Below are 23,272 nucleotides of genomic sequence, written 5' to 3'. Positions count from 1 at the left end.
GGTATATTTAGCAGGCACCCCCACCCCAGAAAACAATTGCAATGTCCCTGATTGTGCCACCCCCAGAATTTTGCCTTGCATTACACCCCTGTCCACAAATGGCTTTTTCTTCTCCACAAATGCCTTAATATAACATTGTTTTCTGGTTATTGCGCTGTCAGTATCTTGTACAATAGACGTGATAGCGAAATCGACCCTTTAGCAACAGCGTTTTTGTTAGGAAGAACCAGGAAGAATGAAACACTTTACTTAACTTTAATTACCGGTAGGCCTACACTTTAATTACACTTTAATTAAATGTCACTTAAATGTTACACAAAGACATCGTACCATACTGAAAGCTAACATTTTGTTACAAGCAACCTACATCTGTCCTCTGTCAAACACAGTTTTATTTTCAGCTCTGGACAAAACCGGTCAGGAGTTCTGGTCCGAACCGTGACTCCAAACAGCTCTGGTTCAGGCATAGTTAGTCCACAACGGAACAAGTGGGGCGGGGCTAAGTTCGGCTGGCTTCCAGGCTTCCATTCTGTCCAAACGAATAGTTTGTTCTTTCTGTCTTTCTGTGTGTGTGTGTGTGTGTGTGTGAGAGAGAGAGAGAGAGAGAGAGAGAGAGAGAGAGTGAGTGTTTGTGTGTGTGTGTGTGTGTGTGTGTGTGTGTGTGTGTATGTGTGTGTGTGTGTGGCACTTAACCCCAAGTAGCTCTGGGGACAATGTGGTCCCTTGTCATAAGTCACTTTGGATGAAAAGTGTATGCTAAATGTAATATAAATCTCTGTGAATCTGTGCGTGTGTATGTCTGCCTGTCTGATAAGAAAATCTCACTTATAGCTGTGGGTGGTAGCTAATTCCATTCATGTATAATTCCACTGAAAAGAGATGAAGATGCCTCAGGGACACTAATGGGAAAGACATGGGTGTAGTACCATCCCAACCACGACTCCTCGTAAATCATTCCCACTTGTTGCACACAGGGATTGCTCAACACTTTGGGACCACCAAAGCCCTGTTAGCAGCTAACTCTCAAATGCACACCATATGAGGGTGGAGCGACGTGCAGGATTCACAGAGTGGTACTTACTTATGCATTTTTCCAAACCATGAAAATAGCAAAATGCTGTACACTACCTGTTCTTCAAAGAGGAATGCATGTAAGAATGTATGTATGTATGTATTTATGTATTTATGTATGTACTGTATGTATGTATGTATGTATGTATGTATAAAATGTTGGAAGGTAACAAAACACATGTAACGGTGTTAGATATTTAAAATACAAGATATGATTAATTGTATTTAAATATGTTTACAATTTAAATGGGTGGTATTCAGAATACAGTTACAGGTACAGTGACGGTTACAGTTATACTGATCTCTGAAGGGTCAACGTTTTAAATCATTATAGCATGTATGCTCATTGCCGAGGCCTTCGGTAAACTATTGGAATACGTTAAAAAATACATTTCTGGTCATGTATTCTGTAATCTGTAGTAAAATACATTTTAAAATTAACTATGTATGCATGTATGTATGTCTGTATGTATGCATGTATGTATGGGTGTGTCAGAAAACCCAGGAATTCCAGTTCTTTAGGAAGTAATTTCAGTGTTAGATTAGAATGTTTTGAATGAAGCCAATTTTTTGCTATACGAGTTAGGTGACTTTGAGGTTGATCAATACAGTGTACAGTTTTCTTTATGGTTTTGTCTTTTAATTGTCAGTGACAGTGTAAATACTGTCAGCGTGTTGACACACTCCTCTGTAAATACAGGTTCCAAATCTTATCCTAACCTCCCTTTGAGTGCCCCGTGAGCTTCCTATGTGATCCACACATTGAGAGGGACTTACTTTTGGATTACTTGCTGTGTAATTATGTCTATTACTCTACTTTAAGGTGGGCTAAGCCCCTGTATCTGTGTGTGTGTGTGTGTGTGTGTGTGTGTGTGTGTGTCACCCATCACCTGCATTTGAACCGGAGTGAATGGCTGTGCATACTGTGAGTGGATGACTAACCAGACGTCTGTGATCACAGCGCCGTCTGACAGACGAGGTATTTATCTGCTGTCAGCCTTCAGACCACTGGTGTGGCTCCTCTCGGGGCTACAACTGACTCATTCTGTGTGTGTGTGTGTGTGTGTGTGTGTGTATTATCATTGTATGATGTGAAGAAAAGAGAATGTGTGTCCATATATGTACAGTATACAGCACCCACCACATTTAAAAAATCATTTGGCATTTTACCTTATTTTCACCATGAAAGTTATTTTCACCATGAAAGTAATGAGGAAAAATCCAACCTTTAGGGGAAGCAAGTTTATTCTCAATAAAAAAGAAATCTCATAAAGAAATATTCTTAACAAAGATTATTAGCCCAGGGTTTCATTTTTTGTAAGCCTCCCCTTGCCAATAAAAGAGTTCTTTAGGCTTAACCTACTGTATTACATCTCATAATGTTGGAGAACACAAATCAGGGGATTTGAGAGCATTTCTCTTTACATAATATCTTCAGCTTTTCCAGATTGCTTGTGCATTGCTCTTAAGCTCACCCCACTTGTTTTCAATGGAGTTCAGGTCTTGTGTCCAGTAAACCATTATTGTGTTGACCTGGACATACAGTTTGGATCATTGATCAGCTGCATGATCCAATCATGACCCATTTTTAAGTATTTTGATTTAAAATACCCAGATATTTAATGGAGTTCATGATACCATGTGGTACCTAATGGTTCGCAGGGCCTTTGGATTAAGCCCAAGACTAGCCCCTCAGCTTCCACCATACTTATACTTAGGCATGGGGTTCGCTTCAGTAGTCATTCTACTATGTACACTAAACCCACCCAGAATTTCTGTTGGCAAAGGGCTCAACATTTGTAGTAAAATGACAAGGCTTTCCTGGCATGCATTTTCAATAACCTATGGAGGTTACTTCTGGTGTTTCTGTTAGACTTGGTGACCTCAATCTGCTACTTTTGTCTGTATCTCTGTATCAATATCCTTAGGGATTTTTTTGCTTCTCTTGCCACCCTCCTCATTGCGTAGGGGCAAGACAAATATGGGTCCTTTTCTATGCAAGACTGTAACAGTTCCACTTGATTGGAACATATTAATGTTTTAATTGTAAATATGGGCATTTTCAGGCAATTACTGTACATGTTTTTTTTTATAATTTCCCGATTTACCAAGCAATACCTCTTGTATTTCCCATATTAAAAAAATATTGTGTTTGTTTGCCCTTTTTTGTATCTTAATAAAACAGGAAGTCATGGAATCCCTACTTCACTTAAGTTGAATATAAATTAAATAAGTTTCAGTTATATTTTGTGACAATAATTGTGGCACGTGTGTTTTGTTAAAATATTTCTTTCTTTACGAGGATTTTTTTTTCTTCTCAAATAGCTTCTTTTCAAAACTGGATTTTTCCTCATTAATTTCATTATGAAACTAGCATAAAATGGAAGAATACTTTTTACCCATTATTACCAAAGGTGCCAATACATGTAGAGGGCAGTGTATATTTGTGGGGAAGGGAGTGTGAAAGTTGTGTAAGTAAGATAAACACTAAGATGAGATGTGTCAGTGCATGGCTAAGCTGTACATCAGTTAATGTTAATTCTAATCTTTCTATAGGCTACTGTAAATGTGGGCATTTCAAGCATAGCAAGAGATATGAAACTGTAAAACTTAAGTAGACGTGTGTGTGCGCGTGCATGCGTGCGTCCGTGTGTGTGTGTGTGTATCTGCCTCTGTGTATGTGTATTTGTGTGTGTGCACCGCCATGCATGTAGGTGCATGTATATTATGTGTGTGTGTGTGTGTGTGTGTGTGTGTGTGCGTGTGTGTGTGTGTGTGTGTGTGTGCGTGTATGTATGTGTGTGTGACCTTATGCGTGTGTGTACACATGGGTGTGAATACTCAGCTTTAGGAGGGCAATGGCGCCTCTGCGCCTCCAAAGTCGTTGTGAAGAGAGATACTGTCAGCGACAGGTATTACTGACATCTCTCTCTCTCTCCTTCACTTTCTTTCTCTCTCTCTCACCCAACTGCACTCTCTGACTTCCTTTCACACTCTCATTCTCTTGTTCTCCCTGTGTGTCTCTACCCACCCTGCCAGTGGAATGGACAGATGTGCCTGTCAAGCTGTATGTCAACAGCCAGATTAAAAGCATCCTGATGACAAACCGGACGATTAATCGTCCAAGATTAACCTTCTTCCCCCTGACCCCCCTAAGTGAGATGGGTGAGCGAATATGTTTACTCACACCTTGGATGTTCCTCTTTAACCAAAGTGGGTAATAGAACCATGTGTACTTATGATGCACACATACTAAAGATTTTTTAAAGGTTGCCAACAATTCCAGTTTAATATATATTTTGTTAAATTCAGTGAATTTCTCCTCAAAGTTCTCACTTCAGTTTGTGCACTCAAATTTGATTTGCTGTTGACTTTATTATCAATACCTTTTTTGTCAGAAGCATAGACTTTACTTACACAGTAAATTGAAGTTTTATCTGTGCAAATTGAATTGCAGTCACAAAAACAAATCTGAATAGACAGATAGACTATCAGGTATTATTCATTGGAAAAAATATATCATGATTTCAGATGAAAGATTTTAATATTACACATATATTTGGTTTAATGTGTACAGTCAGACATATCAGCTGATCACTTTTCAATTAATTTTGTCAAATACACACCTCACAAAATATAGTCATCAAGTTTTTATTTTTACAAACACTTAATTTTGAAATATTTGTTCATAGACTGTGTTCCTGTACCAACACAAGAGTTGCTTTGGCTTTCAAGAAGCTAAACTTCCAAATTAAAGAAATGTATTGAACACCGGCATTTGTATTTTTTAACATCAGTATAATCTAGAGTTCTATGTATTTTTTAAAACGAATAATAATGACATCTCACTATATTACTGCAACACTGTTTATAAATAACAAAAAAGTATTTACAGACCTGTTTAAGGACGGCCAAACTTGGTCATGTCAAAGTGTTCTATTGGCTCGTTGATTCAGCTACATCATCAGTCTTTGTTTCTACACATATCTCACCTGTTGTTCTCTCTCTTTTTCTATCTCTCTGTCTCTTCCTCTATTTGTTGTTCTTTTGCTCCGTGGCTCACAAATGTCAGTACTCCCCTCCGTCGTACCTGAATGGATGGCTCACCCTCTCCGGGTAGCTGTTGGAGGGGTATCCGCTGTAGCGGAAGGAGTCCAAGTTTTCTGTGCGTTCGATTTTGGCGGGCAACGTCTCCTGGTAGGAGAGGGCCGACTTGATGACACCTGAGTCCTCGGCCAGCTTCAGGTCAGAATAGGAGGCGGTGGGCGAGGCCTCCTCCAGCAGGACGTTGCAGTTGGGGATGCCCTTTACATCGTAGAGGTTGTCGCCATACTTGACCACAGAGGGCTTGGGGCAGGGCTGGTAGGAGACCTTGGTGGTGGTGGTGATGATGGTCTGCAGGGCGGCGGGCGTGGCCGGTGCTGGCCCCGTGTACCGGCACGGGTATTCGCCGTTGTAGTAGTGGTGGTTGGCAGAGTTGGCACTGGGCAGCTGCGTGTACTCGCCACGCTCCCCGTACGCCCCCTTGCCCAGAATCTGCTTCCAGCCGCCCAGCTTGGCAGTGGCGGAGCCGTCGTAGCCGCGCTCGTGACCACTCACGGTGCTGCCGCTGTGGGTCGACCCGGCGAGGCCGGACTTGCTGGGGTCGGCTTCCGACGGCGGGCTGGCCGGGTCCTTGTAGAGGGCGGTGTAGGAGCTGGGGGTGGTCAGGTAGCCCGGCATGGGGAAGTCGTAGTGCGGGCGTGCCATGTAGAGCCGAGGGTTGGCTGCCTTCTGCAAGGAGGAGGGGGCCTCGGCCATGGAGTCGTAGGCAAACTTGTAGGGCTCCGAGTTCTGGAAGGGGGGGTAGTGCTGGCTCTGCAGGGGGAAACTGGGCTCCAGGAGGTTGAAGCGGTCTGCATCCACACAGGGCAGCTGGTGCAGGTTGCTGAAGGGGATGTCATGGTAACGACCCGTCTGGAATCACATAGATGAGGACAGTAAGGGACACAGCTAGGAAGGTCACATATCTTTCTGATTTCATCTTAATAAAACAATTGAACTATGTTAATGCCTTATGAAGCTGGGTTCATATATATTTTAGGGACCTCAATGTGTATGATTGATAAAAACTGTATAAACATGGATATCACTTATGTAATATACACTGCCTCCACTCACAGATAGATCTTAAATGATTAGATTCTTATTAGTCGTAGACAAGTGATTGTGGAAGGAGACATTAGCCCTGAACAACAAAGATGACCATACTGGGTTTTATTTTCAACTGACCTGTCTCAAGGGTAAAAACAGGCATGACATTTTGTAGATCAGTATTATGTGTATCATGGAAAATAAGAATACAATTTAAGAATTGATAAAACTATATGTCGGCCTATGTATTTTAGCAAAAAAGTAGACACTGTGGATTCATTTCAGTATGGCAGCTCATTGCCTACATCATGTTGCATTGAACTTAATACTCACATAGATAGTTGTGAATTCTACATAGTGTGTATTAAATCATGGAAAGAAAATATATGTTCATATATCTGAATGTACGGCAAGTTTATAAGAGTGTGAATTAATTTGTGGAGGAGTTTGTGAAGTCTGCATGCATACGAATGCATGATTACTTATGTATTTATGTGTGCATAAACTGAAACCTCTCTCTACCTCTCCCTATCTGTTAATGGGCATTTGAAAGTGGCATTTGAGTACACCTTGTGTGTGTGTGTGTGTGTGTGTGTGTGTGTGTGTGTGTGTGTGTGTGTGTGTGTGTGTGTGTGTGTGTGTGAGAGAGAGAGAGAGAGAGAGAGAGAGTAGACACACACTAACCTCGGACTCCACCAGCCTGCGTTTCTGAGAGAAGTGTGGAGACGACATCCTCCTCTTGACTGCGCTCCTGCGCGCCTCTGTCTCGGACTTGCTCTCTGGTCGTGGGTGATCATGGACTCCTTTAGCCTGATACAGAGCAAAAAGGTTCGAACCCTGATCAGTAGGAACGGCTGAAGTGCCCTTGAGCAAGCCACCTAACCCCTCACAGCTCCCGAGCGCCGCTGTCACAGGCAGCTCACTGCATCGGGATTAGTGTGTGCTTCACCTCACTGTGTGTTCACTGTGTGCTGAGTATGTTTCACTCATTCACGGATTGGAATGAATGCAGAGACCAAATTTCCCTCACGGGATCAAAAGAGTATATATACTTATACTAACAGTATAACTACTATTAATTATGAATGTAATTACAATTATTAACATAAAGACATTGGAAAAAATACATAATACAGTTCACATTATGACTGATACCAAAATTGATATCAAACTGCAAAGCTGTTTTATTTTAAATATGAAATTAAATTAAGCATGTATATCTTAAATTAATTTTGTCTGATCAATTGTAATTCAAAAATAACATTTGTACACCTACAAATGCTTTTTATTTATTGGTTTGTTACGTTACTTTTATCTCACATTCTTATTTGTTAAATTACAAATATTTTATCTTATAAATTCTTCTTCATTCAAGTCTCACCTGGAAAAAAATGGCTTTTCCATCTACTCTCCAGAAGTTTGTGACCGGATAACCACTGTGCCCTCTACATGGAACTAGCTCCAAAGCTGAGCTGCAGTTCGGGCAAAGTTTCTCTGGAAATCAACATGCAAGAGAGGTTAGTCTCATTCACGCAAGCTAGAGAGAGACATTATTATTAGGCGATGGCCTTTAAACGACAGGATGCGAGTTTGAGAACTTGTTATAGACATACAGCATAAAGCGTATATTTCCTGTGCATATTTTTCGCACCTGACTTCTTTACCTATCAATCTATAGGGCTAGATTTGATGATGGCTCTGCAATAGCAGCGTAATAATCCTCTATTTCTTTGTTCATATTGTATTCTGAAGTAGGCTAATGAAAAACAAAACTCCTCTGGCGACAACAAACTCTTTATTTTGTCCATTCTTCATGACTAAATTTCTACTTCTCTTGCTGTCCAAAATTTATAATTTAACATGCATGCTACATAAACATTCTAAAACAGTGTAGGCTACATATCACGCCAAGCTGATACAAGCACATAGTTCTGCACACAAATTTGACAAACTACAAGAAAGTCTCAACCTAGTCTCAAATAAAATTGTAAATCCTTTCTTTATTTAGTTGGAATTAATTGGAAAACAATCGTACACTACTCTTCTTAATTAAACATATCGGTAGTCCACATGGGCAGACTTCGAGCTATCGAATCGCCAGCCTATGGGGAAGTAGTTTATTGGCTCAAACTAAATCCAAGCCCATAAAAAAACTACTTTTGTTGACAAGACAACAAGAAAAAGAAATCCGTTATTACAGGCGTGAGAACTGGACCATTGCCTTGTTCATACAAGGGACCTTGTTGTAGACTAGCCTACCGTTCCTTTTCTGAGGAAGATTTAGTTAGGAAGATGTAAGTGTCGTTGACCCTATTCTAACTTAATATAGGCCGACACAATAACACAAAGATAGAGAATAACGAGTTCGAGTGGATAATGCCAATGACAGGCCTAGGGCTAAGTCATATAGGGCCCCTGATCAGCGGAGGATTTAGAACGTTTGTGAGGCCTTTGTCCCTGTGCGTAAAAGTGATATTCTTTACATGCATCATTCATGTGTTCGAAACATTTTCATTTCAAATGACAGAGGCCCACACTTACTTTGCTGCTTTTGTCTTGCTTTGTCGCAAATCGCAGGCCTAAGCTGCAATTTGCTTCCATCACTGAGCGTACAATTCCTGCCGCACACCACTACTCCCAAACAGGACTTCTTTAAGATCTGGCAGTTGTGATTGTTGGTGTTCCGCATCGCCCATCCGCTCAGGTGACGTTGTGCGTTCTTGTCCTCGGCGCTGTAGATGTAACGAACATACCCGTCCGTCCATTCTTGAAAGGCGTCAAACTGCTTCGTGTCCTATGGAGACAGGCTTTAGTGTAACTGATAACATAAGGAGAGGTACCAATACAATTTCAGTATTGAGCTTCTGTGTCCTATCGAACTATGTAGGCTAAACCGATGCAAATTTAAAACCACATGTTTGTAACAGCCTAACATGACTAGGCTAGTGATAGGATAGGCTAACGTTTTCCATTTCAAAATGAAACCAGCCCAGCAGTCTTCAGCTATTTGAAATAATGAAAGCTGTGACCCCTGGTCACCATGTCAAAAACCTATGGGTGCAGTAGCTGTCCTTGTAAGTGCGTCCACAGTCGTAGCCTGTATAACTAGCGAAACTCACCTGGGGAAGCTTGGGATCGTTGATGTCCCATGTCAACTTCATTCCGAAAGAGCAAACACAGTCCGAACCACCGTCAAACTGATCACTCGTCTTTGACATAATGTGAGAGTCTGACAAACGTTTTCAACTTTTAAGTCGTCTTCAGATGTATCCGTGCCAACATTCAATTCCGGACCTTTGAATGTTCCGTACCATAAAGAAATGTTCACACAGGAGACTTAACTTGTAAAAGTTTCTGTGTTATATAACGACACACTTTCATAGCACATAGTCTGCTATAATTCGCTCGTGTATCCAAAAAAGTAAGCCCAGAATTCCAGTACGTCAGTGAAGGTGCGCGTTAAGAGAGGGGCGGCAGGCAATGACTACAGGTGAGGACTGTCTGGCATATGTAAAGAAGGAGGCTGGGCTAACCGCTCACCTCAGAATTGCTGATGCCTAGTGCCGTGTATTCTGTACCTGATCCTTAGCCGTGACCTCTCCAAACCGCATCTATTGTCTGGAAAACGATTTTCTCTGTTGACTACAATTGATCTAACGATAACTTAAACAAATAAACATTTGAACAGGTATATCTATTGCTAAGTAGTGTAAATCGGCAGCCCAAAGTGGTAATTAGGCTACATAGACCTATTTTCATATTGATGTTTTTCCGTTTGCTGTGCAATTTCACTAAGGGAATATCACGTACAGTGATATGCAAACCTGACGGTTTGGAATTTCGAGTCTTATTATGTATGCGTCAGCGAAATTTATGCAACCTCTCGATGAAAGAAAGATGACGAGATCTTAACGGCAGAGAGACCGACTGTCAAATCACCAGACTATAGCCTATGTAAGGTGATCCATTTGAGGTCAGTACTTGTTATATGTAAACGCAAAGCCTCGACGGACTGCTGACATGAAAACGCCATTTCTCGTGAACAAAACAAACCAGACTTAGCCTATCATGCAAAACTATTCTCTCCAGTTCGAAACAATTTTGCTTTACTATTTGGAAATAGGATTAAAAAAATCGATGTAACATTTTTTGATATGACAGTATCAGAAACTGCAGGCAAACATTTATGCACATTAATTATTTTACATATGGTTATTTGTTTTAAAAGTCATTCATAGTCGTAGCTTACCTCTTAAGTTATATAATAAAAAATATCAATAATCAAACAATAGGTCTTGGTCTAAATTACAAATTTAATAATGTCTTCTACAATATCTTCTTAACGTTTTTCATGTTTCTTTCTCATCTGAATTGACCATCAGAAGGCCTTACGTTACCAAAAGAACTGACAAGGCAGACCTTGCGAGAAGTGACTGGTAAAGAAAAAATATTACCAACCATTCACAATTCCAATTCCGTTTTATTAATATGATTGATTCTAGTTGTAACCTATAAATATCATGTCTTATTAGAAATGCAGATTGTATCTAGCTACACAAGTGTTTATACAATAAACGCCTAAGTGTGTCAGCCTTTCATTTGGTAAAGGACACGATTGCTGACGCATTTAATATACAAACACCTTGGGTGTAACCATAAACAAGACCAAAATAGTGTTCTCACGTTAAATTGCGCATAAAAGGAACATCATGTGAAATAGTCTAGGTCTAGCCGATAAAACTCCGTTTTTTTCATGGAGCCTAAAGTAACCTAATTTGTAGTAGGCTATATGTAGGCATACGTTATCACACGCTAATTAGGCTATACCGTCTGATTGATGATAAATCAGACTACATTGATATTGGGAGTGATTTTTAGGCTAAGTCTATGTAATTCCTGTCGTCATGTCAATCACAGAATTGGAATATCAGAAGTTCTAAAACATTTGCTAATTTGGAAGAACATTAAAAGAAAAATGTGTGCAAAACTAATGGTGGTGTCGATAGGTGTCGCAATCTGAATGGCCAAATCTGAATGGCCAAATTCATGGTATGGTGGCAGGCTTAAAATAAACTAATAATAATTCACTTTTGCCAAAATTTTGACCATTGCTTTTAAATATTTTGAGCACAATATGCTATAAAAACCTACAGGATACCCGGGAAATAACGTTTGCTATGAACTTTCACAACTTTCTGTTGTGAAAAACTAATAATATGTGAGGAAGTGACCGGTATCCCTAGTTCACTGAACTAGCCTAATGAGAATCTACACCTGTCACCTGGTAGAGCTAATTAGGAACGCCGCGAGACATTCCACTACTGTTCAGTAAAAATGAGCGTAGGCTATGGTCTATTTTAATTATTTTCAAATCAATGTAATGTTAAATGTTAGGAAATACTATTGAACAAAGGATAGCAACTTAACCATAACCTTAAATAAATTAAGTTTAAGTTATTTTGATGTGACCAAAATGCCGGCGTGACTTCTATCATGTTTCTCTCACAGTTCGAGAACAATCTCCAACAGGCTTTTGCCAAAAATAATGTCCAAACAGTCATTGAAGTATTTGCCACGGAAAAACTTTTCAAATCATTCGCAGATCGACTGGAGAAAATCGTCATCAAGGTAGGCCTATACGCTACACATTAATTATGTCAGTAACGTTAGCCTACCCACATATTAACTTTGATAAATCATTTGAATCACAAAAGACTAGGCTAAGTTATCTGTCAATGTAGGCTAATGTGCTGCTAAACTCAATTTCAGGAACTGGATAAAAATCTATTTAAAAACGTCATCCTGATTCTCAAAGCCATTGAAAAAGCAATGGAGCAAGACCCCGATTGCTTTCACACACTTGTTCAACAAGGCCTTGTTGTAATGATGAGTATCCTGTCAACTTGTGATCCTTTTCAAACCATTACTTCTCAGTTTTGTTCTGAATTAATGGTGCTTGAATAATTGTTGCTCTTGCCTCCCCTGGCTTCTAGACTAGCCTACAACAGTTTCTTAAACATTCCCTATCTGTTGTCTGCGTTTACCTACATGCTCACTTGGTATGAGAGGACAATGGAGCAAATAATCCTGAGTGAAGAAGCAACTCCAGAGCAGATGACTTTCCTAGAGGCTTTCTATGATATTGCTGTGGTAGGTAGTTACAGCTCTTGCAGTCCATTGAAAAAGCTGTTCTGTGTTCACCTGGCCAAATACTAAATAAGATTATCCATTGATTGAAATGGTGCCAAATCCACTTATGTAGACACTACACTAAACAAATAATTATAGAATAATAAATATGAGGTATTGTGATTCTGTTGAGGATTTAAGGTTAGTAATAATGTTTCTTTTTGAGTAATTTAGTGAATTAACCTTTATTTACTTTTCCCAGAAACTTTCTCATGGCATTATTGAAGGTTGTATGCCTTTATCTATCTATCTATCTATCTATCTATCTATCTATCTATTTGTTTATTAATTTCACTTATTTACTACTCTGGTAAATGCAACAAAATTTATCTGTTTGTGACTTCTGCAGGCAAAGCTACAATCAGGACTCTTCTTATTCTGCGCTTTGGGGCTCTTGTGGCAGATGAGAGGGCAAACTACAAACTTCGCCTTGATGTAGGATGAAAGACCATAGATACCTGACTGATAATGTCATAGCTATAACAAGAAAGAATGCTTTTTTCAGTTTTAAAGAACTTTTACATTTTCTGTATCTTACATGCCAAGGCTGATTTTATTATTATTATTATTATTATTATTATTATTATTATTATTATTATTATCTATTTTTAACTTATGAAGATTTTTCATAGCCCAGCCTGTTATTCAGAGATGCTTTGTGATTGATATCGGCAGAACACTCACAATCTATTCTCGAATTTATCTATTGAACAATCAATTCTGATTGATCGATCAGAAAAGATGTCCGTGGAAACAAAGGACTATCAAATTCCCTTGATACTATACAAATGCAGTACATTTGATGGAGGACCACAGCACGCAAGGGATGTAAAGCTTTGGTGCTAATAATGTAATGCTGCACATAAACTTAGAGGGATGGTTCCATCGTTTGTAAAAGGCCTTCTTTTGCCGTCTTTCTAGGCCATTCAGACAATTAACTCCATGGTGGATGGGATTTCCAAGGATGACCGGCGAGATATTTGTCAATGCTCTTCTCTTTCTCAGCTCCTGTAAGTTTATTTTTGTAATGCCCCTACTAAATCCACTTGTTTCATTTTTTTCCCCCAAAACATACTGTTGTAAATATGTTGTGGAACTAAATCCCGCTGTAATTATGGAAAGAAAAGTTTTTAAGTTTAAATTTCACCAGGTGGTACCTTGTACCTAGTTGTGGGTTTGCTATAAGACAAGAATCTAGAATGACCCGCCACCAAGCCCATCTCTGTACTGTGATGGACAAATAAGGAGGGGAAAGTTTGTCCTCTCAAACCCCCTCAATTCCAAATGTAGTGGCAGAACATTGCCCTCTTGTGGGCAGTCAGGGTTGCTGCACTTTCAGATTGACAAACGCTTGCCCAGTTCAGCCTACTCACTCAGCAGCAGAATTGAGTTGTGAAAAGCCTTACAAACACCAACAAAAATGCAGCTGGCTTTGATAAATGACTTGCTAGCCTGATTTATGAGACTTTTGGCAATGTTGTGTTGTAAAAGCCTTTTTTGCATTTGTTTGGTCCAACTCGCCACATAACTGCAGAGTGCATCGCCTATAGGCACATAGTGTGGGTTCATGGTTTTGCATACTGTACGATGGAAAGTAAATTGATGTTACCAGTGCTAATGGTCTTTAAAAAAAACATGCTTCAAAAGTGCTTCAAAAGTGCACAGACTGCTGCACATTGACAAATGCATTGAAGTGGTCATGGTGTTAAATTATTGCATAATGTACAGTATACTCTGTACATTTCAGTATCAGAAGAATAATCAGAAGAACTGAATACTGATGTAGGCCTAGTGAAAACATATCACATTAATAATATTTGATTCTATTTATCTTGGTAAAAATCTGAGTTAAAATACTTTCATGTTGCTGTTGTGTCCCCACATTGTTCAGTCTTGACCTATGCAAAAGTTTTTGCATATTAATCAAAAATATTTAATAGCACATGCAAACAAATCTATATCTGTAGACACATTCATGGTAAGCAAAAAGGTCATTCTAAAACGTGCGCAGCTGTGTGTAACTATGCATGATTTCATGAATTATACTTTATCTTTATTCCAGGGAAGACTTTGCCAATGCTTTGTTGAAAGGTGGAGGTAAGCTGTCTTTTTTAATATTTATTTTTCAAATCACAGTTGACCTAAAACCTGGACTCATCTTTTAAATGAATGTCCTACAGCTGTGTTCACACTCCTACAGATTATGAGTTTCAGGTTGCTGTGACTGAGGCTCTGTCACGCATGACCGTAAAGAGGACCAGAGAGGACATTGCCCACAAGTGGTTTGGTGACAAAGGACTGGCATCCTCTTTTATTGGTATTAAATACGGAGAGTTCGAAACAGTAGGTTCCTATGTTCTTTAACCAATCAAAGATTATTTTTAATTAAAGTGGTCATGACTTGCTCTAGCTTGTAGTGACCTGTTTGTTATTATTAAAGGATTGCCGGATATTTCTAAATGAAGTAAATCTCTCATTTGGAGATGAAAGAAGGTATGTCACAATATTTGTGCTGTAATACCATTTAATTATCATTAATAATATTGATTTTCTTTTATCTGAACTCATTTAAGGACTGTTCCTGCAGGGCTGACCCAAACCTGTTATCTTTTCCAGAGTTTTCACATTTCCCTGCTCAAGAGTGTTTCTTGGCCCTACTGAGGTGAGTGTTGAAGAGCAGTGTGTTTATGATCCTAGTTTATCTGCATTGTCCCCCTAATGTCTATATTCTGATCAGCTTTACAAGCCTGATGATGTACACCTCAAGGAGTTCTGGGTGGATTTCAACGTTGGTTCATCCTGCATCACCTTCTCTGTGGATGATCCAGAGGTAAGGTCTTTTTGAAGGTCATCTTTGTTTTTTTTGTGTGCTCTGAACATACAGTGATGGATGTTTAATGAAATTACTGTCTCTTATAATTGATTAAGTCTTTTTTTATTTATAATTGATTATCTCTGTTTATTCCCTTGTCTAGCCCTGGACATTTGAATGTCACACTCTTGTCTTATTAAAGCCCCAACTCTTAAGAGCACTTTGTTAACTCCAGCAGATGTCTTAGGTCTACTCTGTGACTGGTTGTCTTGGCATTGAGAAATGTAGTGCTGCAGGTACATGGGAACCGCTTAACATGTGCTGTACTGTATGCTCTGTCTGTGTGTCCCAGAACTCTCTCTGGGGGTCTATCTGCTTGGTGAAGACATCTGTTCGATTCTATGAACTGTCAAGTAAGTGCCTTACTGTGTGTGCTTTCTTGGTCCTGATCAATAAAATGCCACTAGGGTTGCCATTTTGTATTTTCACACTCTCTCACTTTTTCTCACTCTCTCATACTCTCACTCAAAGCAGTGACTGACCAACTACTCCTGACTATCTGGACCACCAGTCCTGTTGTCCCCTATGGAAAACTTTCAGGCCAGACGGTGTATATGTACTTCTCGCCATGCCTTGATATTGCATCTGCTTTACAGAAAGTCTTTGGGGATATACCACAATCCAAGGTGTGTAAAACGTGCTAAGTGTGACAAATTATATATAGAATGCACTGCAACAAAATGCATCCTTTGTGCACAAATGCTTTTCTGCATTCTCTTCCATATTTTGTAGACAAAAGGAATTGCATTTTTGCTTGGTTTCATAATAAGTTAATGCATCATATTGCAAAGAATTAAATCTGAATGCACCAAAATATGTTATTCACAAATATGTGCCTCATAGGTAGATGCATTCTATATGATGTATCTAAAACACTGTTAATGCATCAAAATGACTGAATAAATATAAGGTATATAATATGTATTTCTATGGACTGTATAAGGAGCTAATGCAACATCATTAAATGATTAAGGGCTCAGTACCAGAAAGACAAACAGCCCCTCTGGCCTCCTACATTGAAGACTCCTCCTCAGGTGTGTAGATTTCTGCCCAATCAGCTTCATGGTGTTATCTGTGTTCTCCATGCCCATAACTTTAACATAACTATTTATATGTATTTATATATGTGTCATATCCAGAACCTCCTGGTGCAGTAACAGAGGATTCACCAAGGTAAGCATACATTACCCTCCAGAATTATTGGCACCTTAGGTAAAGTTGACTAAAAACAGGTATAGAAAGTACTTTTTTACTGGTTTACAATGAAAACAAAAAGAAAAAAATCAAACCTCGAAGGGAAGCAAATTTATACTGAGAAAAAGGAAAATCTCATAAATAAATAAATAAATAAATATGATCAACAAAAACAAATTGCCCCCAATTATTGGCAACCACTAGAAAACAGACACAAAATGGAACAGAAGCATTTATTTTCTTCATCTAATTTCAACTTTAATCAGAGCGTCGGAAATTTCAGAAGTAGTTCATGACTTTCTTTTTCACTAAGGTATGAAAATAAAGTGACAGAGGTTAAGCCCCCTAGTCATTTTCGCAAGAAGATACACTTAATTTAACCCTCCTGTTATCCTTGGGGTCAATTTGACCCCAAGCAACGTTTAACATCATAAAATATATGGTTCACTTTTTTTTTTTTTGCTTCATGTTTCATGACTTTTCTTAAATTGAAGGGTACAACAGAGTTAGCATGAAATTTGTTCAATAATATGTTTTCAATGTCCTGTACAAATATTTTGTACATTGATGTTCCTTGGGGTCAGTTTGACCCCAGCTGTATGAAACATAAGGTACATGAATATTTTACACATTTTGGATATTATTATGATTAAGCTAGCGAAGCGGTCATATAGGGATTGTCAAAGTTTTTTTTTTTTTCTTTTTTTTTTTTCCCCCGTCATCTACTTCCTGAAATTTTGGTCAACGATACCTGGGGCACCGAAACACCGGGGCACATGAAATTTGGTGGGTATGTTGCCCCACTAGACATTTTTACGGAAAAATTTCGTTTGGTCCCCGGGGGCCACTCCCCCTCCTCGCTGGGCCCCCTGAAACCCAAAAAATGCAGTTTTTCCTAAATAACTACCTGAACCGTGGCACCGAGGATGAAGACATTTTTATGGTATGTTGGTCTCAAGGGGCCACATCAACCTAGCCCATAATCACTCATTTGTGATTTGCACCCCCCCCCCGGTAAAAAATGAAAATGCAATATCATTCTGCTTTAATCGCCCTTCTCTTCAGTTGAGACGTTCAGAACTGCACCAAATTTTATGTGTATGATTAACCTGACATTCTCTGGGGGTATGCCAAGTTTCGTAGAATTTCATCCATGGGGGGGTCTAAAAAATTAAGTTATGTGTACATTTAGTGACTGTACACTCATTGGCCTGTAGATGGTGGTGCACATATATACACGCACACACACACACAGGCACGTATACCATCAGTATCGGCAATTAGAACGGCCGATACATAATTACAAATTCTGTAGGATTACAGGAAACCCAAATATTCATCATAATAATAATTTGGCTGCATTTCCAGTATTGGCGTCACGTAGTCGTTTGTCCACTAGATGGCGCATCGTTGCAGTGAGACGTAATTTTGTTGGAAGTTAATCTAAAGTGGGTTGGAACACTATGCTTCCTACAAGGACAAGACAGTAGGTTACAGTAGTTTACCGCAGAGAACGTCTAAGGGTGGGATGATTTCTGCATGACATGTAATTCCCATTTCCTCTTGAAGCCGAAATAAATCTGAGAATGTTTATCGGACATGCTTGTTTTTTACTGCAGGTAGCTACGTTAATCCTATCAATAGCAGAATGTAGGTAAAATAATGTTACCATTAGCATGGTTGAGTGATGGATAAACCATAAATGCGTTTATAGGCTACCAAGCAAATTGATAACAGCAGTAATTGTATCTTTCGACTGTCATCTCATTTGCTTATGACCATAGCCTAGGCTACTAACAGGAGCTAAGTGAGTTAGCCACAATACGTTCGCTACGTGATGGTTTTTTTAATGGAAAATATATAGGCTACCTGAAAGATAACCTGTCTATGATGCATCCTAAACACCGGGCTGGGACATTTCTGACATTTTATTGGTCTCAAAAAGCATCCGAGTCAACGTTCATTCCCAAACACATATAGGCTACTTCAATCCTCTATTTTCAAAGGTGATTCAAGTAAGGAAGAGCATGGCTCAAAGTAAAGTAACTGAAACTACATAAATTCGTCAAAGAGAATAATTTGTGTCAACTCGCCGCAATGTAGATTTATTAACGCACCCGTGATGATCTACATCTCCATTTAAACCAGATGTTTTAGAGCGCACGTTGAGATGTATTCAGGGCAGGGCTGTACCTACACATATTTGTTGCACGTGCTACAAAAATCATTCTTTGCGATGAATGATTTAGTACCAACGTTACACCGGTCAGATACAGTTTTGCTTATGGCTATACCGTGAGACGCTTTTTGTTTGTTCGAAGTGCGTGTTTAGGGTGTGAGAGGGGAGTCGATGTGCTTTGATTCCAGCTTGGTAGTTGTAGTCTATGCGATTAAAAAACACGTGTGTGTGAAGTATCCAAACAATGATAACGCTTTCATTATGGCTGCTTTAGCCACAGACCTTGAGCTACTGTACAGTGGGTTGGGTTCCATTTAGAAGTGTCCCTTTCGGTGATTCAGCTACTTGAAATGTATTACTACTAGACTTGTAGTCAAGACCGCCTAAACCGAGACCAAGACACTACCAAGACCAGAGGGTATCAAGACCGAGACCAAGGCCAAGACAGACTGAGTCAAGACCAAGACAAAGTTGAGACGAGACCGAGACCAAGACCGAGACCAAAAAAAAAAAAAAACAGCTAGGCATGTCCCTCCACTCGGCGGCCATATTGCAACGCTTTTTGGGTACTCATCGGGCATCTATTTCAGCAGAAATGCGCGTGCGCAAGGCTTCACCACACCAACCTTGCTCCAGTGTCGAGTTCACAACACATGATTGGCACAATGTCTGCACAACACAGCACATAATTGGCTCAAAGTAGTCAACTCACACCACATGATTCGCTCAATGTATACACATGTCGACATTTTGGCGAGGAAGGGGTGGGATATGTGTAGACAACGGCCATATTGGCGTTGCAAACTAGCCCCATGCATTTCTATGGAGGATTTTTTGAGTGCTGTGTCTCCACATTAGAAAGTCTCTGGTGTTACACCATAACTTGCATCAATTGAATAAGAGCAGCATACTGGGGCAGGGTTCTCAAGTTTTGAGCTCAGCTTGGAGTGAGATTGGGGGGTGCACTCACTCACTAATTATAAAAAAAAAATTGGAAAGAAGCATTAACCCTTTGAGACCTTGAATTTGTCATTGTAATCTATACATCCTATATCTTGTTTTTGTCTGGGAAAGTATAATGCATAGCCTATGTCTCTTATGTCAGCCTTATCAAGGGAAACCATTTGTTTTTTTATGTCACCAGGAAGCATGTCAGTAGAAATAACTTTTCATATTTAGGTGGGATAGATTGGAATCTTGATATATAATAATCGTGACGCTGGGATATTCTATGGCTAACCAATTTACGAGATGTAGGCCTATATGTACTGAGTGAAACAAATATTTTATTTATTAGGCTAATTGCTTTATTCACTTGAGTAGCCTATATTGTCACTGAATCATTAGACTAAGCATGTGCATGCCGAAACCGAGGACAGCAAGTTCATTATACATTATGGTGGTTGGCAGGTCATTGTCTGCAGCAGTCCTGTAGGCCTATGTTTAGAAAAAAATGTAGGCCTATGTGTAGCATAAATTGATAACACTCGTTAATAATAAGCTAATTTTCATTCATTGTTGACATGGTCCATGGAGGATCAGATGGGTGTCCAGGGACCTGATGAACACGGCGCTAAAAAGCACAAACGAGTGCGAAAGTTGCAGCCGTGACGACAGGGAAAGTGCAGGCAGCCACGAGAGTGATTGGTCGTGTAAAATGAACGTTGCTGATGTCTGGCTTACACAAAGCTATAACGACACAATCATTAGGTTTTCTTAATGACCGACAGTTTAGTTTAGTTTCTAGATAAGAAATAATTTTGCCATAAAGTAGGCTAGGCCAAATGTTCGTGAAAAGGCTTGATTTACACACCCTGTAAAGTACCATAAGTAGGCTGGTTTACCAAATGACAGACAGTTGAATTTCTGAATAAAAAGAATGTTGGTGCAGTTTTGAAATCTTAAACGTGTAACCCCACACAAGCATAACGTGGTTGTAGGGAGGGGATGTGCTATTTTGGAATTTTACCCGGATACAACGAATAGCCTACTATGTTTTGATTGGATGTCGGTGGCTATTTCTTTTTTTGATTTTGCTGGTGAGTGGTGCGCTAGTTCTGAACCCTGCGAGAAATCCTCTCGTATCCCTGCGCCTCCTCTAATAATTATGCAGATACCTTGACATCCCTAGTAATATTTCTGCGTGAGAAATGCAAGGTGTGGTGTGTGAGCGTGTGAACTTGTTGAATTGCGTGTGTCTCACGCCCATTGCATGAGACTTGAGAACCCTGCTGGGGTAAGAGGTTCAGTCCCAGTTTAAATTAAATTTAAGAAGGTATTATTTCAACTACAGACAGAACAATGCAGAGACAGAGCATGTCATGAATGTGTGTGACTGTGAGCTATGTACCGTGAATGCAAATTTAATGATGGTGGAATTCGCTGACATTATTATTACTAGGTCTGACTGAGACTGACAGCTACGACGTAAACCTAACGTTTCGCGCTGGCTACACTTGCGTCTTTTGATTGGATGAGCGCCAGTTTCTTAATCACAACAAAATACATGTATGTCATTGATTGGTTGCATTTGAAAGGTTGCATTTGAAGGGCGTGAAAGGCGAAATAATTTAATGTTGCATTATCGAATGTTATGTTTTGTATCATGGACATATTTGTTGCAAATCTCCCGACCACTATGTCGACCCGAGACCGCAAGACCAAGACAATGAGACCAAGACAAGACCGAGGGATCCGAGACCAAGACAAGACCAAGACCAAAGACGGTCTAGACTGTGACAAGACCGAGACCACGTAAAAGTGGTCTCGAGACCGGTCTCGAGACCAAGACCGGTCTCGAGATATCCAACTCTAATTACTACTGATATGCAAAACGATTAACTTTTCGCAAAGAGGTGGCAGCTTGATACTGTAAGGTGTAAGCCATTGGTTTCAAAGGAGATTTTATTTGGGTCGCCAGCATAGCATAGTGACAATTTGTGTTGTGTAATAGGCTAGGCCTAGCATAGGGCCTACCTTATATAGCTTATAGTTTGTTAACAGTCACGGTTTTGTCATAACTCCCTCTATGCATTTTTGCATTTACAATAGCTCTGAAACCGGGGGGCGAACACGTCGCAGGGGGGGGCGCCAGTGCGTGGATATCTCAATCGCAAAATTAAACAATATTTCTATCGGGCGCCTACCATGGACTAGGCTGGGTGAAAATCAAAAGATTGCGTCAAAAGATTGAGCTTGGTCTGGCGAAAGCCAGACTAACCATGGACCTCATAGTTGCAAAATGCAAGGGAACATGAATCAGCATATTATTTGCACAAACAATAACGGACAGTAGCTCTTCAACTTTGCCCGTTAAAATGTGTATGAACAGTCTCGCAACGCATTTCATGAAGGCCCTTTTGGACATGTCAGTTATTTGCACCACTGGGTAAAACGGCATTTTGTTTTAGACTACTGGTATTTAATTTGTGCATTGACAATAAAGCTGAATATCATATGAACTAGATGACTAAACTTATGCATATGTAGAAGAAGAAACATTCACAAAAATCCGTGACATGACCTCTCTTCTTGATAGCTGTTGAAAACTGCATGGAACTGACAGGGATTGTTTTGTTTAATAATAAATAAATAAATACATTATGCTGCTACCTTCTGCTTTTCCCAAATACAATGTAGCCTACAGGTGTACCTTTCATCAGTCTAGTTGCAATGGATGGACTGTGATGAACTGCCCTACTTGTGATTGTTTAGAAATTTTAAAGGTTTTATAACAATGCTGCACATTTTTTGGCCCAGAAACAAATCTATTCACCTTTGCAGCGCCAGTAGGCTACTTTGTGTGCGGAATGTGTGCACACACACATTCCAAACAAGTATACACAAAAGTTTCAAGAGTGGGGGATGGAGTAGAAGATGGAGACAAATTCATTAATATGATTTATTTTTGCGGAATGGATGTACAGGACTGAGCGGCGGTCACATTTTGTACCGCTATGCGGTACATCTAGTTATTATTTGAATAGTATGGGAACATATTGTTATTATCATTATTACATACACAAGTACTTATTACATATAAGTCATTTTGGCAGGACTCTAAAAGTCAAAAGAGGAAGCAACAGCAAGCCTTTGGGCTGCTGACACTGGATGGGCAATATTGCCAGCCAGGGTTCCAAGGTTCATAAAGGGGTGTGGGGGGGGTGGGATTGTTTTGTAGGGCTTTTGATGGTGGTTATCACGCTCTTGTTAAGTACCTATCACAAAAAAAACTGGGTAACAATATGAATTATAATCATTTTCTGAGGGTTTATTTAGCTGGGGTCAAATTGACCCCAAGGATAAAGAGTGTCGGTAAGATTTGAGGATAACACAAGGGTTAAATAAAAAGTTGACATTGTGGGCCAGATGTACGTAGCCTACATTTGCGAACGTAGCATTATCAGCGTCATGGACACACCGCAGATTGCGAACGCTGTCAGACCCAAGTTTCCGTCGTATTTATCAATCGTTCAATCCTTAGTGTACACTGCGCCTTTCTCTGCCTTTCTCCGCTCATAAACGCAATTTACGAACGTCCACAACTGAATGGCAGCGCCTACATACAAGCGCAGTTGAATGCTGATGACACCATTAAAAAGAATCAAACGTTTAGCGATTATGAAATAATACCA

At 39.7% G+C, this 23,272-nt stretch overlaps 2 protein-coding genes across 12 annotated transcripts in view; one reads left to right on the top strand and one right to left on the bottom strand.

Annotated features, from left to right (window-relative positions):
* Nucleotides 1–4,596: 4,596 nt before the first annotated feature.
* Nucleotides 4,597–9,681, bottom strand: gcm2 (glial cells missing transcription factor 2). Its single transcript, XM_076291050.1, has 5 exons — nt 9,324–9,681; nt 8,746–8,998; nt 7,586–7,698; nt 6,889–7,014; nt 4,597–6,027 (listed from the first exon to the last, which is right to left on the bottom strand). Exons 1-5 carry the CDS (start codon nt 9,420–9,422, stop codon nt 5,140–5,142), a joined length of 1,479 nt encoding a protein of 492 aa, XP_076147165.1. The 5' UTR covers nt 9,423–9,681; the 3' UTR covers nt 4,597–5,139.
* sycp2l (synaptonemal complex protein 2-like) overlaps nt 7,632–23,272 on the top strand; it is a 33,120-nt gene continuing 17,479 nt past the window's right edge. For 3 of the 11 annotated variants that reach the window (XR_012988100.1, XM_076291047.1, XM_076291039.1), the window contains exons 1-15: nt 9,818–10,177; nt 11,713–11,832; nt 11,974–12,354; nt 12,596–12,620; nt 12,743–12,828; nt 13,315–13,403; nt 14,456–14,490; nt 14,594–14,736; nt 14,834–14,886; nt 15,010–15,055; nt 15,131–15,223; nt 15,558–15,618; nt 15,737–15,891; nt 16,239–16,299; nt 16,405–16,438. Coding sequence is in view for 10 of the 11 variants with exons in the window: in XM_076291047.1 (XP_076147162.1) it covers nt 12,253–12,354; nt 12,596–12,620; nt 12,743–12,828; nt 13,315–13,403; nt 14,456–14,490; nt 14,594–14,736; nt 14,834–14,886; nt 15,010–15,055; nt 15,131–15,223; nt 15,558–15,618; nt 15,737–15,891; nt 16,239–16,299; nt 16,405–16,438 (983 nt within the window). In the remaining variant the exon portion in view is untranslated. Of the gene's footprint in view, nt 7,722–9,802; nt 10,178–10,586; nt 10,641–11,712; nt 11,833–11,973; nt 12,355–12,595; nt 12,621–12,740; nt 12,829–13,129; nt 13,404–14,455; nt 14,491–14,593; nt 14,737–14,833; nt 14,887–15,009; nt 15,056–15,130; nt 15,224–15,557; nt 15,619–15,736; nt 15,892–16,238; nt 16,300–16,404; nt 16,439–23,272 lie in introns of those variants that run through there. The other 8 variants (XM_076291042.1, XM_076291040.1, XM_076291044.1 and 5 more) reach the window with 8 other exon arrangements.

Source organism: Alosa pseudoharengus, unplaced genomic scaffold, assembly GCF_046254945.1.
Source record: "Alosa pseudoharengus isolate Yale_2024_CS ecotype anadromous, Long Island Sound unplaced genomic scaffold, YU_APseudo_1.1 YU_APseudo_1.1_scf_18, whole genome shotgun sequence".
Lineage (NCBI taxonomy): Eukaryota > Metazoa > Chordata > Actinopteri > Clupeiformes > Clupeidae > Alosa > Alosa pseudoharengus.
This window is presented reverse-complemented; position numbering and strand designations above follow the sequence as displayed.

What these genes read in the sequence shown, in the direction of transcription:
- gcm2 (XM_076291050.1), bottom strand. Translation starts at nt 9,422, where the DNA reads ATGTCAAAGACGAGTGATCAGTTTGACGGTGGTTCGGACTGTGTTTGC. An exon ending in GAAAAGCCATTTTTTTCCAG is followed by an intron (nt 7,015 to 7,585) that starts GTGAGACTTGAA and finishes GCTCTGTATCAG; the next exon opens with GCTAAAGGAGTCCATGATCA. An exon ending in GCAGGCTGGTGGAGTCCGAG is followed by an intron (nt 6,028 to 6,888) that starts GTTAGTGTGTGT and finishes ATGTGATTCCAG; the next exon opens with ACGGGTCGTTACCATGACAT.